The following is a 19,208-nucleotide window of genomic DNA, read 5'->3' on the forward strand; positions in this document are numbered from 1 at the left end:
GGTACAACATTTCAATAAAACAATTTCACTAATATTTCTATTTAATTAAACTAATTCATGTCCGTATTCTTAAATAAATTAGAATTCTTAATCCATGCATTGAAAAAGTTTAAAGAAGTTTCAATTATTTATAAGTACGTGTAAGTGTTACACTATCTAAAATCTTGTATTTTAATCATGTATTTTTTTTATTGATTCGTAGTGTTGCGAATCCTATCGTCATAATGACCAATAATTAAGATGGGAGGCTATACCCAGAAATGGGCAATCAAAAACTGGCCTTTAGTACTTACCAAAAACAAGTTTCCAAATATTTTTAAACTGTCCATCTTTTTTTTAATTGAGATGTCATGGCTTGTGTAAGTTGTGTAATCCATGAAGAATTTTCTAATTCTAATAAATATAAAACATTACATTTCTCATTAAGTTTGTACATCATTGGTTAAGCTAAGATCTTTGATCATCTAAATGCGGGCAACGTGGGCGGCTCCATAGCTATGTCTATGAGTTCATCAATATCATCCGAGTTGAAGAACGATAACTCCATCTGTAAAGGAAATAGTTAAAATGCGATTTTGTATTGGAATAATTAAATATGAATAGCTTATGTTCGTTTAACATTTATAGAAGGAATTATTTTGATAGTCAATATTTTATACACAAGACCCTGTTATTTAGGAGGGAAAGAGGGCGACCAAAGAAACAATGGATGGATTCGATAAGAATCGTATTTCACATAATCCATTCATTATTTCTTGTGAAATGACGTCAGATAGAAAGGAATGGAAGAATAAGACGTGCTGCGCCGATCCCAAAAAAAAATGAGATAAGGGCAAGGGGAATGATGATGAAAAATCAGTCCACTTTCGCATTTTTACTTTGATAAAATAATACTATTTAAAATTAAAAATTTAGGCTTATTCAATAAGCATATCAGTTACGAGATTCAAAACTAAATAAGTACCTAAAGTTTATGAAGCGTGTCTTAAAAAATTGATAAATCTATCATAAAATAAATACAATTTTCGATTTCTAATACGTTTAGGTACTATGTGACTTGCTCGTTTCCTAAGATAAAACATTTGACTGTGATAACCTTTTGTTAAATAGTTTGATTGTTTTCGCTATCCGCTATTCGCTTACGACACGACTGTCTGAGTGAAATCGAATTTCGATAATTAAACTTAAATAAGTTAAATTTTCGTAATTACTTAGAATTTTTCTATTCTCTCACTTTCTTGTTTGTTTGTCGTTCCGATTGGATTTTTGCAAATCAATTTTCAGGTACTCCCCGATAAGTAAGCAGAATTTTTCAGGGACCGATTTTGATAAAATTTGAATGGAGACAATTAAAAACATGGGCAACTATTATTCAGTTTGTACTCTACTATTATGAGCACTAGACGACTGATAAACTTATATAGATAAATTACACCCAAACACTGAACAAAAGATCGTGTCCATCACACAAAGATTAGTCTGGGTGGGAATCGAACTCACGACCTCCAGTCTAGCAATCAGGGTCACTAACCACTAGACCACGGCCCGTCGTAAGTAGTAAGTACAGTATAATGGTCGGCGCGAATCTTGAGCGCTGACCTTGCGCAGAAGTGCTTTTTAGGTCTCTTTTGCGGTATGGAGTGAGGCGCGGGCGGACTCAAGTGCAGTGATTGTCCCGCAGCGCATCGCGTCATAGCCGTCATGAGCGATTCGTTGAAATTCGTTCTTTGCTGCAGTTGCATGCACCTCAAGACGGCTCAAAATAGGCGTTATATTCCTGAGTGTACGATGCGCAAAGCGATCCCCACTCTTCCGCCGAGCGCTCAAGATGCTGTAACTATAGCCTTATTTGAAAGAAAAGTGTTATATTACGAGTCGCTGCGTGTCCGCGCAGGGCCGGCACAGCAGACGCCCCTCGCTGCACTCGCAGCGCGGCGGGCTGGCGCAGCGCGCGCTGGCGGCGGCGGCGCGCGCGCCCAGCACGGTGGAGAAGCGGCGCGCTGTGGGCCGGTCGCCCTGCAGCTTGGCGCCCGCGAATATCGTGCCTAAGGACGAATTATAAAACGGGATATTACTCCATTGAAATACAAATTTACTCTCAAGGAATTTCCTAAATATTTTCGCTGGTAACTTCTTTATTTTTAGTACTGTGACAATAAGTTACTGGACCTAAGTTGTAGAGAATTTAATTTGCATGAAGAAAAGGCTACTATTTTTTTTTATCTGATAAATAGTTTACGTCATGTATCGTAAAAAAATATCATTTCAGCTCTTATTTTCAAGATGTCGGCCGTGGGACAAGAGTGGCAAGTCCACAAACTTCGTTTTAGCTTTACACGGTCCCTTCTAGACATCAAACAAAATTGCGTATTCTACAAAACGCAAGGTAAGGACTAAAAAATTTAACATTGGGCAATAGACAATGGACTATATTTTAGATCTATGCAGACGTACGGACAATCAATGGAGTCGTACCGGACGCAGGAATCAGGGATGACTAGTTGGGCTGACGATATAGATAGGTTTAATGGAAGTACTTGTAAGAGGGATGGGCTAAGCAGAAAACGTAGCAAAAAAATCAGCAGACCTATATAGAATTGAGTGATTGCGAGCTGGAATGACGATGATATTTTTATGGCAAAACATCAGAATCGTTGTTATGGGTATAGATAACTTTATTTCTTTTTTAAATTTGTAGGTATTTAAAAGTATATTACCGTTGGTCTCCATAGCGAGTGAGGTGCACAGCCCAAGCTTTTCTTTAGGCAGCTTCACTTGCTTCCTGAGCGCAGTATCGCCTACAAGCCTCTCGTAATCCTTGTTCGTATAGGCCAGAGTGTTGTCCACACCTAATGAAAAAAAAAGATTATCGGACTATCGTGGAAATATGATGAAAAGGCAGTATGAGTATAAAATGAGTTTTTGGTATCGTAGATCTATTGAAAGCGCTTCGAGGAGCTAATAGCTTAGTAAATTATACACAAGTTGATGATCGCAGGTTAAGTTAAGCCTGATGCGGTTGGTTCGTGGATGGGTGACCATATATCTTATTACGATTTCCTCTGTGTTTCGGAAGGCACGTTAATTTATGGGTACCGGATGTAATTTATACATCTTTGACATTAAGGATAGTCAGAAGCTAAGGATATTGCCCAGGTAACTGAGTTGAAGAGGCTCATTATAAAACACTGGTACGTTTGCAGCTGCATCTGGTTAGGCTTGAAGCCGACCCGTATATAGTTGGAAAAAAGGCTTAGATGATGAGTTGTACAGAAAGTATCTTTATCGCTTATTTAGACGATGTCATACAAGTTGTAATACATTGCTGGGTGATATAACAATAGCAACAGAAGTGACAGATCATTGACGTCAATGTATCGCAACTTGCATGTTATTTATCACAAAGTTTAAATCGGCTTCTGTTTCTAGTACTCACCGAACAAGTACTTGGCCGCTCGTTTCTTGGACAGCATAAAGTCGTCATCCATTAAGACGTGCAGAGTCACCGAGCTCTCCATCAGATTGTGGTAGATTGTCGAGTAGTCCAACTATTGACGAAACCACATAACATTACAGAGCAATGTAAATAGTAGTTTTTGTCTCGTAGTAAAAATAGATAAAGAAGGCTTCACCAGTATAGTTTAGTGGATCAGAATGTCAAAAGAATTAGGAATAGCCGTATATATTCCCTTAGGAAAAGTTAATAATTGACAAGGTGGCATTATCTAAAAGGGAATACACCAAGCATGGGAGATAACTTACACTTCTCAGTGAGTCTCTCAAGTGACGTCACACGGAATTTTTAATTCACTGTATTAACTTTATTCTTGATTACGAGATGAAAGAAAATACAAAATATTTATTTAATCTGTCTGACTGACTAAACTCTAAACTATTTTGTTAAATACGCCTATTGATTTGTTTGTTTGTAACACTTACCCTCATAAACGCAGAGTCACACTTGGAGCAAGGCATGAGTATGAATGTCTTGGGCACGGCGGCGCGGAACGGGAGGCGAGTCGCGAAGCTCAGCGCGGCGAACATGTCCGTGCGAGATGAACGGTTACCACGGATGAGGTCTGCCTTGTCTGGTTAGGTGAATATAGGTGGGGTATGAATATTTGTGGATAATATTGATCGAGGCTAAAGCAATTAAAAAAATTTAACTAGGAACAATTTATTTTCGAACAGGAAACTTTTTTAAATTTAAAGTCGACTCCATTTGAATTTGTACCTTAAACTACTATTAACAAAGTCCAAATTAACATAAACTTATAAGATAATTAAAAACGAGCATTCATACCGATGATAAAGTTGTCCAGATGTTGTGATATCTCTATAGAGTTGGTGAACACCTCGTTGTTGACGTACAGAGCGCGCGGACGGCGGTACACGCCGCGACCGCCGAAACCTACTATCGCGTACCTGAGCAAAAACAAACATTACTTATAAGTTATAATAATATTTTTCGGAATATTAAAAGCATTAAATGCGGCTTCACACATCATACATACAGATGAGTACGACATTACATTCCTACATTCCTTTAACGCACTTGTAAAAGTAGTATCGTGTTAATCCAATGTGTCAGCTAACTTCACACCAAATTTAATAAAAATCGTTGAAGCCGTTTGAGAGTGAAAAGGTAACAAACTTAAACATACACACAAACAAAACGTACATTTCCTCATAGACTGTAACTGACGTGAAAGGGTGTGCTGGACTTCTTCGGGTAAAACCATCGGAACACTTACCTATTCCCTTTAATCGGGATCCAAACTGAAAATCTACAATAGGGATGATGACTGGGTATAAAAAGAAAAAATCTCATTAGTCCCTTAGTTAGATAATTGAGAAGTGTGAGACACGTATTTTTTCCTTTTTCAGAAAAACTAGAATTGACAAAGATTAACTGCTTTAAAGTTTAGGAGAGGGGGCTTGTGAGGTAACGATAGAGTAAAATTTATACTCAATCGTGACGTCACGCGTAAGTTTCATTCACTGTAATTTGGTCAATTTATGTTTGCGGGACAAATTAAAAAATGCGTATCCATTATTATACAAAAAACTACAAGACGGACACTGCAAAAAAATAGTCATCATCCCTATTATACTAAATTCAACCTCACCTATTATCAGACAACCCATTCTCCTGCATCTTAGTATCAAATGCCTCTACAAAGAGGTCCATGTTCTTGTTCTTCCTAAGGTTCTTGTTGCAGTACTGTGCCTCCACTATAAACACGACGTCGGTTGAGTTCGGGATGTATTGCAGAATGTGGAATGTGCCTTCTTCTATAATGTCGCCTTGAGGAGTCGTGCATCTGTAAGTAAGGGTTTGTTGTTCGGTTGATGATTGGTATTCGTGTGAGTTTAGCAAGTTATTTTGTGTTTTTTAAATATAAATTAAGATTAAATTTTACGGTGGTTTATTTTTAGTCTTACCAAAAAGTATAGTGTAAGTTATAAATATCAGTGTATCTAGTAATTTATTCTATGTCGGGACCGTTTTCAGTTTCATTGACTTTTCATAATTTTTTCCAAAAAAATCTTCTCCTGCATTTAGGAACTTTGTCTCGCAGGGGGTTTTACAAACATTCTAGACACAAGCATAAAGACACTACTCAGAACAAGCATTCGTTGATGACACAAACGCGGGAATCGAACCCGCGTCACGTCTCGTCTTGCTAGCTTACGTTGTTACCCTAAACCATTCGGCTATATTCAGACTCAGAAAAAGCATTCGTGGATTACACAAACGCTTGTCTTACGCGAGGATCGAACTCGCGTCACGACACACAGTGTATTTGCCGAGTTGCCCTCAACCACTCAGCTATCCTTGCAGATATAATTGCAATAAGTAGTGTGTGTTTCCCCGTACTATCCTAGGCAGGGATCGATCCCGCGATACGACACACAGTGTATTTCGCGTGGCCTCAACATCTCAGCTATCCTTGCTGAGTAGCCTGAGTTATAAATAGCAACAAGTAGTGTATGGGTCCATACTGGTGGCAGTGGTCGGGCATGTGCGTGGGCACGTGTTGGTGTTGGCAGAGCTCGCGGTAGGCGGAGGCCAGCGCGCACGCCGCGCCGCCCTGCGCGCACTCCAGGTAGAAACGAGACGACGAGATCTGGGGCAAGGGAAACACGTGTGATAATATGAATTGGAGAAAGGAAATACATTATGATTGACTGAAAAAGGCACGTCTAAGAAAATTTGGATTTCTAATGTTTTTTGGCAAAAATTGTCAGTAATGTTTTTAAATAGTAATTTACACTAAATATGATGAAAGGTCATAAAGTAATAATGGCTTTATGGAGACGGAAAGCAGGCGCCAAAAACTATCAGTCCAGAATTAAATAAAAACTATTGCCTTGATAATTTAAACAAGCTCAGATAAAGGGAAAATTCACATTTGTATGCTCAATACACACATAATAATATACATTTTTTAGATAAAATCATATTGATCAACTCAGCCTATGACATATAATTGTTCCCCCACCCCTCCCCTTTATTATTAAATTCTATTTATTCTAATATAAACAATACTCACAACACTGAAGCACGGATGCAACGGCGACACCTTATTCAAGAAGAACTTATCACATTGAGTATCATTCTTCAAGTCCTTGTTCTCTATGTAAGTGGGCGTGGCGGCCGGTACTATGTTCCAGCTGTGACCGAGCTCGTTAATAGAGGTCGTGTATGTGCTGTTCGGGAGTTGGAGGTCGTCGTATTGCTCGTTGTTGTATGTACCGAGGAGGCCGCCGAGGGTCGCGTAGTACCAGCCTGGAGATAGAGGGTTTTTAATGTTGTTGAATGCGATTAAGTTCGCGTGGATTTCAATTTACAGCTGTAAACTGAAGTCCAAACGCACGGAGTCGCGGACAACAGCTAGTATTACTTATAAGCGATTATTGCGAATAAAATAACAGAGATATAATAATATAGTGAACACACCTGATACTTCCAGCTTACAGTTGTGGAACAGCAGGTTGCAGTGTATGTCCAGGCCGTTGTGTCCCTGCACGGAGAGCGTGTCGGTCTGCCGGTCGATCACCAGCCCGTCCACCTGCGCGGGCAGGCTTAGCACCGAGTGACCGATCGATACTTCCTGTGAAGGAATTTTGTATTAAAATAATATCAACGCCAATAATTTAGCGTTCTAAACATATTGACGGATAGATGAAACTCTCAGTTGCTTAGATACTAGTTAAGCCTACACACTGCATTGTAATCTGTATTTATTTCTATTCATGTTTTGTGCTAACTTCTTTTTATATGGACTTGGTCCGAAATAGAGGTTTATTATTCCTATTAATAATAATAAAACATTAAAGATTATTGTAACATACTACTGTAGCATATGTGTAAGGAAGTCAAAATTGAAACTTGGAGAAAGTCATAATTTATACTGATTGATCCAATCTGACTCCTTAATCATGAGCTGACGCGGTAATGCCAAAAAATACGCGTGAATAAACCGTTACATCACTTAATAAACCATCCGAATCTAGTCTCATGAATAAGCACTACACGTTTAAATAGGGTCCAAAAACCACAAAACAAATTCTAAACTCACCTGTTTATACAGGTCGATGTGTACAAGACTTCGCCTAGTCAACACGACCAGGTTGTACCGTCCTTGATCATTACTCTCCATGAGTACGGTGAAGTTGTCCTGTCTGTAGTCCTTGGAGAGCAGGAACGTTCCGGCCTCGGACACGGTGAACACACGCTTGTCGAACGTTACTAGAGTACCTTGGCCGGTCATCATTGCCATACCTGGAAAGGTGATTTTTATTTAGTATTATTAGTCAGAAATTGCGGAATGTAAAGAGGTTTGGAAGAAAAAGAGGGATGCCTTTGCCAAGTTGTAGAAAAAAGCAAACTTTTTTGTGAAGTTTATTTGCTGTTTCTGGTAAGAATGGTATGGAATTATGTTTTTGGAATTTGCGATAGACTTTATTAGGTAAGATTAGAAAAAAATTAAGATTTTTAAATAGTTATTCAAGTACTTATTAAGAAAAACCGATCTAAAAAAGAAATGATATCAAATTGCATCCAATATATAACTGCATTAAAATCGCAATAATGCTTATAAAGAGTATTTAAACTGTAAAGATTTAAAGAATTATTTTTCCTATTTTTACGTACAGGTTTCATTACTAAAGAACAAACAAGTAACATCGAAAAAGTCAGACTCATTCTCTGTCATAACAGTTTATGAGATACAGCTTTCCTGCTTTCAAGAAGTACGGACAGGACATACATTGGAACTTTAATAAATGAGTTCCTTATCGATCCTTTTAGTCCAAAATCCTAAAAATCAAACAACTTACCAGCAAACGGCGGCATAAGATTATCAAAGTCCATATACGGCCTGATATCATAGTAGAAGGACCAGATACTCTTGTTAGTGGTCAGCCACTCGTCCATGAAGTTCTTAACAGTCCTGTATTCAGATATCTCCGTGAAGTCCGGGGTCCTGTTGAAGGCGTGCCACGACATCGGCAGCTTCTGTTCTAGAAGGATCTCACCGACGCGGGGATCGAATATGAAGTTCGTTTTGGGGGTGCGATGCCTGTAACGGATTAAAAGTTTATTAATATATGGTGTTTCGCTTCTAAAAACTACAACAGCCTTTTCAAAAGAGTGATTTTTATGCTATAGTTACCGTTTAATATAATACCAGCCTATATGTATATGAAGAAGGAAGGTTTGAGCATTGATGATCATGTTTTGGCGATTACAGGTATTAAATTTGGAATTTGGACTTCCTCACGATGTTTTCTTTCACAATTTGTCACTTTGGAAAGCCGGGACCCACAATTTCGCCTTCCGAAACACGGAGGAACTCGCTATGACAAAGATGGTCACCCACCTACGGACCAACCGCGTCAAGCATAGCTTAGCCTGTGATCGAATCACTTATGCGGTTATAGCTTAGCCACGAGCTCCTTCAAATATCAACTCTACCATTAAGGCTATAAGTTACCATTTCCTTTATATCTATACTCACAGTTCTTCATATTGCAGAGCGGTCTTGGTCATGTCGGTGAGCTTGGCGTACAGTATCTCTCCGACAGTCTCCAGCGCTTCGCCGATCAAGAAGTAGTCGTACCACCACTTAAGACGGACGTACGCTTCTTGATACTTGAAGTGGAAGAAAAAATATTAAGTTCCAGGCTCCGTTTTAAATTATTTGGGGTTAAAACAACGAGTGCTTTTATTGTAAACCATATTAATATTTGTTTAGCGCGCCGTTCATCAATCTCCTTTTTAACTATTCAAAAGTTTGTGTGCATGAAATATTAACTGTCTCGCCAAAAAATTAAATAGTACAATAGATGCCTGTGGGATGATTTCCATGTATTGAAGTTACCGTTTAATTATGACCGCTTAAACACTTTGTTTAATATACTGTATAACCTGAGCCATCGATGCTGTTAAAAGAACTTTATTATAGTCACTTAGCCTTCGTAATAACATAGTATTGTTATGTACTAATACATCTTTAACTGGTCTCACTGTCACACAAATAAAAGGATATAGCTAATAATCGAGTTTCCTCACACGTACACATAGCACCGCGCGTATAGTTAGCCTATCAATACATACCTTCTCCCTAACATAGACCACTTGTTTCGTCTTCAAGAAGTTCTGCCAGGCGTTTCTGAACTCCGCGTACAGTTGTAGAAACTCGTCTTTAAACGGTATGTACTTCTCAATCTTACTCCATACGACATCGAATAGTTTCTTGCTGTATTTCTTAATGTTCGTTATCAAATCGTTGTTCATTAGATCCTTGTAGATGCTGTAAAATAAAGATAGTATTAGGATTAAATTTTAATTAGGGTTATTAAATATCCTGAAGTTGTACATAAAAGAACTTTAAACTTTATTAAATTTATAATTTAGTAAATCAATCCCCGTCCTATACATGATGAGTTGATGACTATGTTGAGATAACTATACTCAAAATGATTCACTTTTTGTATAATTTTGGAATAAAAGGAAAAAAAATACATAATCAGCTATTTAAAAACTGGAAATCTTGTATTTAAGAACCTAAAGACATCTCCAAAATAAAAAACCAATTATATATCTAAGAAAAATACACAAAAGCATTAATACATACCGATCCATTTCATGTCCAAGCGTCGACACATAGTTGAAGTACGGCGAATCAGTCAGCTCCTGAGTCCTATTATAGAAGAAATCCATCACACTCTTCCACACAGCGAATACGAACGACTCCGTATAATGCAGAACTTGGAAGAACAGGGGTTCAATAGACTTTAGAACTTCATGCCAGTATTTCGAGAACCTATTCGTTGCATTCACCCAAGTCAGTTCCCAGTATTCCAAAAATTTCATATGCAAATCTCTTATGAACGTATCGTACTGTAATATCATAGCTTCTAGCCTATCAGATACCAGTTCCATAAAATCTGCCTCAAGAACTTTGTTAACCGAGTCCAAGAAGTTCGCATAAGCCTTCTTTATAGAGTCAATTATGTAGTTCAAACTGGTCTTGATGGATTGACTAGTGTTGCCCATAATCTGCCACATGTCGTTCACGATTCCAGGCAAGCTTTCCAAATGATTCCTAATCGCCATTTCGTCTAGTACATAGTAAGTAAATTCAACGACATCTTTGACGTAAAAATCGTTATTTCCATACGACTGATTCAAAAACCGTTCGAATTCATCTAGATCGTCTTTGATTACGTGTAAATCGTTGAGGTCGTCCAAAAACTCTCGGATTCTTGGTTTAGCGTCCGTCCAGATCTTTTTCAGCGATACGTGAGCATCCATTGGCATTTCTTTGATGATGACTAGTGTGTCATTGACTTGGCTGTATAAAAGTTTTAGTGTGTAAACTGCTTGGGCTTTGACCTCACTGAAGATTTCAGGTCTCCAGTTAATGGCGCTAGTGAGCAGTCGGGAGTGATTGAGACGAATGTACGAAGCGAGATCGACGGTTAAAACGTCGTCGAAGTTGCGCCATGAGTTGAATTTTGCGTAACGGGTGTCAACGATTTTTCCTATCATGTGGTAAGATATGTCTGGAAATAAATGGTTAAATTAATGACAATATTTTCAAAGTTTGTGCTTGTAGCCTCGCAGACCTTGCTAGATAACTGTATTTTATGATTACTTTGTTTAAAATTATCATTATTGCTGGGAAATAAAAAAGGACCATAATCGAAAATATACGGAAATCGAATAAGATTTTTTTTCTGATCCGCCTATTTTTTGCTTATCCTTACTATTCCAAAAGTGTGCAAAAGCCTTCTTCAAATCTTTACCTTAAAATCGCAAATAACTTTTAAAAAAAATTTTTACTTACCATCAGTACTGTTATAATGTGCTATAAAGGATTTATTGATCATGGACAGTGTAGCGGTTCCGGTATCGTTACCAGTTGGCCGACTGACATATGTCCTCAGTGTGTATTCTGGGTACACGAGCTCCCACGTACCGTTCGCTTTGTAGAAGTAAGTGTCGTTTGCGCGCTAGAAATGAGGGATATTGTTAGTTGGTCGGTATGGGCAAGTAATGTATTGTTAATATTACGAGAACTTTCGTAAACTTGCCTTATGTATACTTTTGTTTATTTTTTTTGCATTTTTTTCTCAGCCATTACTTTCCCAGCCTTACTGCCTGCCCTTACAGCCTTTTTTGCATAATAATTAGAAATAGTAGTTTCAGTATTTTTATTGGGGTGGTTAAATAATTCGGAGATACTTTTGAGTTTTATTTCGATAAAGCTTTATTAAAAGGCCTCGTGTTTTATATGTAGGTTCAAAAGAATCTATCTCAAGAACAAACGGTGTAAACGTTTAACAAAATTGTTAATTCATTAACGTTCTGTGCTCAAAATATAAGAATTAGTTTTAAAATATATAGAAAATGTACACTCACCTCCCAGCTAACAGCACTATTCGCCGAATCAATCAAAAACTTACTATGCCGCAACTTCTCATAGAACGGCGACTTTTGGAACCGATAGAAGTTATTAAAGTAATACCAATGGCTTCGTATATTGATATCTGATTTCATATCCAAGTCCAAGTTCGTCGATGGATGCTTGCAAGTCAGGGCGAACTTGTAGTCTCTAACGGGGCCTACTGAGTTATCTGTTAGGATCGACTTCAGTTTGAGGTATTCGTTTTCATAATCTGAGTATTGAAGTTCTACTGAAACGTTTGACATTACAGATGGAGTGCTTAGGTATTGACCTTTTAGAGTGACGTCCTGTGGAATAAAGGTTGTTGGTTGTGAAAAGTTTCTGAATGTGAAATAATAACAAACATGCATTATAGACTATATTTTTAGGGTTGGCTGATATACAGTAAACCTGAAAGTTTCAACATGGATGGTTTATTAGTTTCCATTCCAAATCTTTAATTTTCTCTTGTCTTTCTAAGAATCAGTAGGTTTTGAGAGGTTTTTAAGACTTTCTAACTAAATTTCGAATATGTTTGATAAATATAGTACATTTTTGAATAGAATAAAACATTCAGTGCAATGGCGGTCTTATCGCTAATATATTCCAGACCACCTTTAGATTGACAGGAAATATTTATTTATTTATTTATTACATTGACAGGAAATCTATACTAATATATAAAGCTGAAGAGTTTGTTTGTTTGTTTGTTTGAACGCGCTAATCTCGGGAACCACTGGTTCGATTTGAAAAATTCTTTTTGTGTTGAATAGACCATTTATCGAGGAAGGCTATAGGCTATATAGCATCACGCTGCGACTAATAGGAGCGAAGATACAATGGAAAATGGAGAAAATTCTAACCACGTGGACGAAGTCGCGGGCAACAGCTAGTATAGTAATATAGTAACATCAAAAAACTTACTAATAGTTACTTGATATTACCTTTCTAAACGAAGGATGAGCAAGCGACAGATCCACATTATGCAGACTTCCCTCGCTGACGGGGGGGTTCTCCCACCGCCCTCTCAATTCAGCCGTCTTATTCTCATCCTTAACATTCCAATGTAACCGTGCCGAACCGTCGAGTAGAGTGTCTTGCAAGTTGTATAACGCGACCAAATTGAATGTACGTAGTGGGTACCACACGTTCATTATTATTTGTTGGGACTCGGTTTCTTCCTGGGGTCGAAAACAAGAAAAATGTGTAAAATACATGTAAATAAAATGTGTTAAGGGTTGTGGTATTATTTAACAAGAATTGCCTAAAAGTAAATAAACCCTTTGGATAATTATTTGACCGGTTATCATCAACCTTGCCTTTTCCCAACTATCTCGGGGTTCGGCTTTCAGTCTTACCGGTTGCAGGTAAATATCAGTGTTTTACAACACAAAAACTGCTTATCTGACCTCCTCAACCTACTTGGGCAACACGATAACCTCTTCGACTGGGTTTCAGACTTTCTAGCTTCTACCAGTAACAACTGTCAAGGCTGTGATATGAGCCGGGACCCACAATTTAACGTGTCTTCCGAAAATCGTTTCGGAAGTCGTTTTGAAGCTAGACTTAAATTTTGAGATTACTTATTTTAGTGAAAACCTTATTCCGGCTATTCTTCATGATTGACAAAAAAATCTGTTTATTAATTCACTCACCGTAGTCATGTTATTAACATGTATATCATAATTGAACCAGACATCTTCAGCCCACGTGATCTTGCTGCCTTGTTTCAGCTCTCTGTCAACCGCTTCGTACTTGTTATCGAAGGTCCAGGTCCTGTTACCGTGGATCGCGGTAAGCTTCAGATCTTTACCGATGTCGTACGTAAACACGTCGAGTTTACCAGTCACGTTGAACTTTGTCGCGTTGTGGAGGTGGAATACTGTGGCTTGTTTTACGTCCTGAAATTGGGAGAAGATGCGTTTTTCTTTAATACGCCTCCCACATTTAAGCGGACGAAGAAAATTATTAGATTTCGAATTTGTTTTGTCTTGTTTCAGTTTTCACGATTAATAAACCAGTATCAAATAAATTGAAAACTTCTTCAAACATTAACTTGATTAACCGACTTTTAAATTCATAAGTATAAGTTTTTCTATCAAAACACACTGAGGTAAAATACTTACAATATTTCCAATCCCATCATACTCATGTATGTACTTGATACCGACCGGCGTGTGAACGTTTTCCACCTCTATATCCATAGTCGCAAGGTCCAGATTCCTGGCACTCTTACTCAGAATCTGTTTGAAACATCCTTTAACGAATCTCTCGCGGTCGAAATCGATTGTTGCATTTCCATTGCTCCATTTGTCCCCTTGTATGTAGTAGTATTCCGTGTTAACAAGATGTTGACGCGCCAATGGAATGGAAAGTGATATTTCTCCGTTTTGTGTGAAACCTTTATCTTCCTTGTGGTAACGGTGTGTTGTGTTGATGGATGCTGTTTTGTTTGGCCAGAATAGATCTACTTTGTTGTCTGAATGTTCTTCTACGTTGTTAATCTAATCAAGAACATAAAAAATAAATAAAAAGCGGAACTGAAGCTTCTTATAGCAGTTACGTAAGAATTCTAAAGACACCCATATCAAAATCGGTCTAGGCATTCGGATGTTTCGGTAATATAAAGCACATACAAGCTAAGAAGAACCTTAAACATATGACACCTATTTTAACAGTCATATAATAAACAATAAGTGAATGAAACTACAAAATTGCTAAAAGGATTATGATGAGCATTAAACATTATAAAATTCAAAGAATACTTTCACCAAAAGGTAAATATTTGCAAATATAAACTTCAGCCAAAAGTGGACTTTATGTGAGTACAAATAAAGTTCAATTTGCAAAAACTTACATCGAAGATGGACTTCAACCAGGGCAATCTTTTGAATGGCGTAGTGAAGTTGAAGTGCCCGTCCGTGTGTTTAACTCCGCCGTAACGTAGGTCTATCTCACCGATCTGTCTGTCTCCTGGTTGATGCATATCACCCCTATGAAAATAAGCAGTTTTTATTATTGTATCGTGATCTTGGTCCATATTAAACACCCAGACAAAAAATTCGAAAGGCCTTGATTATCAAGAAATATTAGTTTCTTCAAATTTGGAAAGGGAGATCCACGTCTGATCAGTTTACCGCAGGCCTCAAGCAAGCTGACACTAACTCCGTTAATCTATTTTGGTTCTTCATGATAACACTAAGCCTAGGTAATTATAAAATACCGTGGTACGCGGTTATAATAAAAGGTTTGCTGAAACGTATTTACTGGAATCGCCCGACTAGTTTCGGACCCAATTGTAATCCTAATCATGGGCTGACGCGACGGCGAGTAACCGAGTCAAACGATCCGATCCTGATAAATACGCATCTACAGTTGTATCATTTAAGTACAGGACAGCTATTATTATTACCGGTTATATTTAAGATCAGCTGTTGCTCGCCACAAATCGAAAATGATCTCACAGAAACATAAAATCGGGATAAAATATCCTACACGTTAATCCTGGTTATAAACTATATGTGTACCAAGTTTCGCCTAAATAAAATCAGTGGTTTTTGCGTGAAAGAGGAACGAACATTCAAACATACAAACTTTCCCGTTTATAATATAAGTAGGATACTTACTTAACCATATGGTAATCATGTACCATATCCTTCTGGTATGACCCCTTGACCTTCAACGTGGGTTTATCTTCGCATATCGGGGAGGACAGCGTGTAGTCTATATGGTGGGACCCGTTGACATCCCATTTGTATATCACTATGTTGTCTATGTTCTTGTATTGGGAGTTCGATGTCCATGTTATTGTGGAGTTCGTGTCTAGACTTTCTGGAAGGGATAGTACCTGAAAGGATGTAAGTTTGTAAGTGTCTTATATGCATAGAAATATTAACAGCATGTTAAAGCAGACTCAGAGTGGAAATATCACTTTGGTTTATGGCACGGCACACAAAATATGTTCTTTCAAAAGTTTTTTTTAAAGAAGCGCCTCTCGCATTGCCTATTTTAATCCTTGTATCGCGGAGGTTTCACAAATATTTAAGTCGCAGGCACAAAGACGAAACATTTAGAAGGATATTTTTTTCAAGAATAGGGTAATTGCTTTTTTGCGGGATTTATTATTTTCAAAGTTTTGTATCTAGAATAATGCATCATAAAATAAAACAATTAAGAAATTAAAGCTTTTCGGTAGTCTTAGTACCTACAAATTTTATAAGTTTGCGAGACCTTTTTCTATCTAAATATCTATAACCGCCACAAAATCACAAAGCTTAACAAATAACATTCGAACTCACATCACCCTTAATCGCAGTTACAATTTTCGTGACATCAGTCTTGTACTCTGCCTCGAGCGTTTTCAGCGGGTTGTCAGCTGTGCCCATGTTGCCGTCAATGTATAATGTATGGACGTCTACGTTCGGTTTCGGTAGGATCACGTTTATCATGAGGTTGAGGCGCTGGTTCATTATTATGCCGAAGGATGCGTTGCCGCCAATTCTGTTAGAGAAAAAATAATTAAGTTATAAATTTTATAAATTTTGGTATATATTTTAAGCTGATTATTTGGATCTTGTATGCTACAGAATAGGTGATTTTTCAATCGACTTCAAACTTCTTTTTCCTTTCGTTAGTTACCTCAAAATTTTGGACTGGATGAACTGGTATTGTTGTTTTTTTTCATTTAACGTGAAATAGCTGTCATTTTTCCCATAAACTTTATCTTTTATGAAATTGGTTGTATGTTTTGTTCTATCCAAATTAAATTTTAATTTTAACTCTTAAACAGTTCGGAGTGGCTGGCAAGAGCTAGTTTATAATTCTAATTGTAGAATAGTATTTTGAAAATCCTTTGTTTCAAAATAGCATTTATTTATTTAATTTTCTCTCCAGAGCTTTTATAGTTAATGCATAATGCGTATGTGTGCTTACTGCCAAACGTGATCAAGATCCATCTTAAAGCCGGCATCAGTCTTCTGCATCATGTCCGGGGTGGTGCTGTTTCCGAAGTAGATGTCCAGGTCCACGCTCTTCTCAATGTCTTTCACATGTTGATGGCCAATAGCCTGTTGTTAAAAGTGGAAAATGAGATTAGAGAAGGAGCGTTAAGGCAGAAATCAAATGTGAACTTAAGCCCGGATATATTAAGGTATAAAATGATTTGCACGTTTTTGCCAGTTTATTTCTGCCTCTACCCTGTTCAAATATTTGTGTTAGGGTAAATGAAACTTAACTTCCATAACATTAAGTTAGAAAACCCATTGATCAACTCACCCTTATAAACAAGTCGCCGAGTAAGAAGCTCCACTTGAGGTCACCTTCGCCTTGCATGTCGGGCAGTTCGTATTTGCACAGCAGGAACCCAGTCTTTGGACCGAACCTAGAAGAAGCGGAAACATTCATAAGATATTAATCACTTGTATTTTGTGAGTTGTAAGCCAATCAAATATGTTTGACTCAAACACACTAGTTGTGGTTCGCGCTCTAACATGCTTGGCTGCTTACTAAGTTGGGTTGAAAGGTATTTGAAACATTCGAAGGTTTATTTGATAAAATGTTATTAAGTTTGGGGGTGGTTAATTTTGGATTGATCTCTCCTATGGTTTGTCCCTCATATGGGATAATAGACCTGATTATTCGTGCAGCCTATATACTTTTTTATTGTTACTTTCGTGAGGCTGATTCACATTCAATTAATAGAACGGTTTACTTGAGAGTATTTATCGGGATTGCCCGACAAATTCACAGTTAGATTCGCGTAAAAAACACCACTTGCGTCAGAAACAATTCGGGCAATCCCATAATTAAATTTTTGCATCATTTAAATAGTCTTATATACTTACAAGAAGTCAGTATTTCCTTTAACGTATCGCAGTCTTTGTAGCGGTGTGGCAGCTTGCACGCTGAGCGCTTTTCTGAGTCCGGGATAGTTGTCAACGCGAGACTTGAAGTATATGTCCTTGTATTTCGACTCCGGGATGTCTAACTGTAGGTATAAGATTGTGAGATATAGAGAGTAAAGGATGAGATGATGTAGTTTGGGTATGGCTTTTTTTGTTTGGGTTTTCTTTGGGAAATAATTGTCCTCTATAATCTAAGAAAATGCTTATCAGTTTATGAAAATAATTTTGAGAACACTTATTCTTTTCGGGGAGATCCCTTCTACCCCAAATTAACATTAGTAAAGTTGCTCTCTATGACCGCTTTAGCAAGTAATATAGCTATGATTGGGCTCGCAAAATCCACCGTTAGAAGAAGCATAGGCGGCATATTCCCTTAAAATGCTGCCTCTATTCCTTTTTTCCCTCTAAGATTCTATAAACATTTTCTGGTATCCTTTACCCTTATTTCCCAAACTAACCTTAATGTTAACTTCAGTGTAGTTGCTTTCCATCTCCGCTTTAGCGCATAGTGTAGCGGTCACTGCGCCAGTAAACTCCGCCGTGTTTTAGTACTTTATGTAAACCTCCACGTTCTCACCTATACTTAGTACATTTTGTTCCTACCAATGTCAAAACTAACCTCTACACTAACATCAGTGAAGTTGCCCTCCATCTGCCCTTTAGCAAGTAACATCATTATCATTGACCCCGCTAATTCCATCGACAGAAACTATAGCCAGCGGGCTCATTAAAATTCTTTATTCTGAAATTCTAGAAACTTCGTGCTTTCTTCGTATGTTCGTTTCCTAAACTAACCTTAATATTAACATCAGTGAAGTTGCTCTCCATTTCCGCTTTAGCGTGTAGTGTAGCGGTCACTGCGCCAGTAAAGTCCGCCGATATGATGTACACAGTAGGAGTGTTCTCGTACTTTATGTGAACTTTTACGTTTTCGCCTTCGCCTTTTGGTACTAGAGTGAGTGCCATCTGAAATTAATGAGTTATTTGAATGGACGATCTTTGCGTATGTATAAACGGTTTTCGAAAGAGATGGAAGGATAATAAAAGGCCTTTATTCTTCAGTGGGACGGAGGTTATGATATACCAATATTTACTAGATTTGGAAATGACTTAGTGGCCTGCTATTGATTTTGATGTTTAAGAGGTTTTTTATTCTTGAATTTACATATCAGTAAAATACTAACTGTAAAGATTGTGATTGTGAGTAATAACAATTTTATAGATAGTTTGATTTATATGAAATCATATGTATAGAATACGTATTTTCGGGATATTTTATTTACTACACAAACATAATTAGATCAAAATTCTCGATCAATTTTTCACACGCGAAATTAAACCGTGT

General features: G+C 37.6%; 1 protein-coding gene across 1 annotated transcript in view; it reads right to left on the reverse strand.

The window, feature by feature from the left end:
- Positions 1-67: 67 nt before the first annotated feature.
- The window catches only part of LOC113499141, a 53,676-nt gene continuing 34,535 nt past the window's right edge, over positions 68-19,208 (reverse strand). Inside the window, exons 44-70 of the mRNA XM_026879483.1 lie at positions 18,659-18,829; positions 17,804-17,946; positions 17,235-17,340; positions 16,893-17,026; positions 16,259-16,460; positions 15,587-15,807; positions 14,818-14,953; positions 14,087-14,464; positions 13,616-13,861; positions 12,905-13,141; positions 11,936-12,268; positions 11,361-11,526; positions 10,146-11,076; positions 9,626-9,821; positions 9,027-9,160; positions 8,347-8,588; positions 7,587-7,789; positions 6,965-7,118; positions 6,558-6,793; positions 6,007-6,131; positions 5,130-5,324; positions 4,304-4,425; positions 3,940-4,088; positions 3,437-3,548; positions 2,718-2,849; positions 1,873-2,045; positions 68-547 (exon numbers count right to left, since the gene is read on the reverse strand). Coding sequence (XP_026735284.1) covers positions 461-547; positions 1,873-2,045; positions 2,718-2,849; positions 3,437-3,548; positions 3,940-4,088; positions 4,304-4,425; positions 5,130-5,324; positions 6,007-6,131; positions 6,558-6,793; positions 6,965-7,118; positions 7,587-7,789; positions 8,347-8,588; positions 9,027-9,160; positions 9,626-9,821; positions 10,146-11,076; positions 11,361-11,526; positions 11,936-12,268; positions 12,905-13,141; positions 13,616-13,861; positions 14,087-14,464; positions 14,818-14,953; positions 15,587-15,807; positions 16,259-16,460; positions 16,893-17,026; positions 17,235-17,340; positions 17,804-17,946; positions 18,659-18,829 — 5,664 coding nt within the window. The 3' untranslated portion in view covers positions 68-460. The remainder of the gene's footprint in view (positions 548-1,872; positions 2,046-2,717; positions 2,850-3,436; positions 3,549-3,939; positions 4,089-4,303; positions 4,426-5,129; positions 5,325-6,006; positions 6,132-6,557; positions 6,794-6,964; positions 7,119-7,586; positions 7,790-8,346; positions 8,589-9,026; positions 9,161-9,625; positions 9,822-10,145; positions 11,077-11,360; positions 11,527-11,935; positions 12,269-12,904; positions 13,142-13,615; positions 13,862-14,086; positions 14,465-14,817; positions 14,954-15,586; positions 15,808-16,258; positions 16,461-16,892; positions 17,027-17,234; positions 17,341-17,803; positions 17,947-18,658; positions 18,830-19,208) is intronic.

The sequence above is a fragment of the Trichoplusia ni genome, chromosome 12 (assembly GCF_003590095.1).
Source record: "Trichoplusia ni isolate ovarian cell line Hi5 chromosome 12, tn1, whole genome shotgun sequence".
NCBI classification, from domain to species: Eukaryota; Metazoa; Arthropoda; class Insecta; order Lepidoptera; family Noctuidae; genus Trichoplusia; species Trichoplusia ni.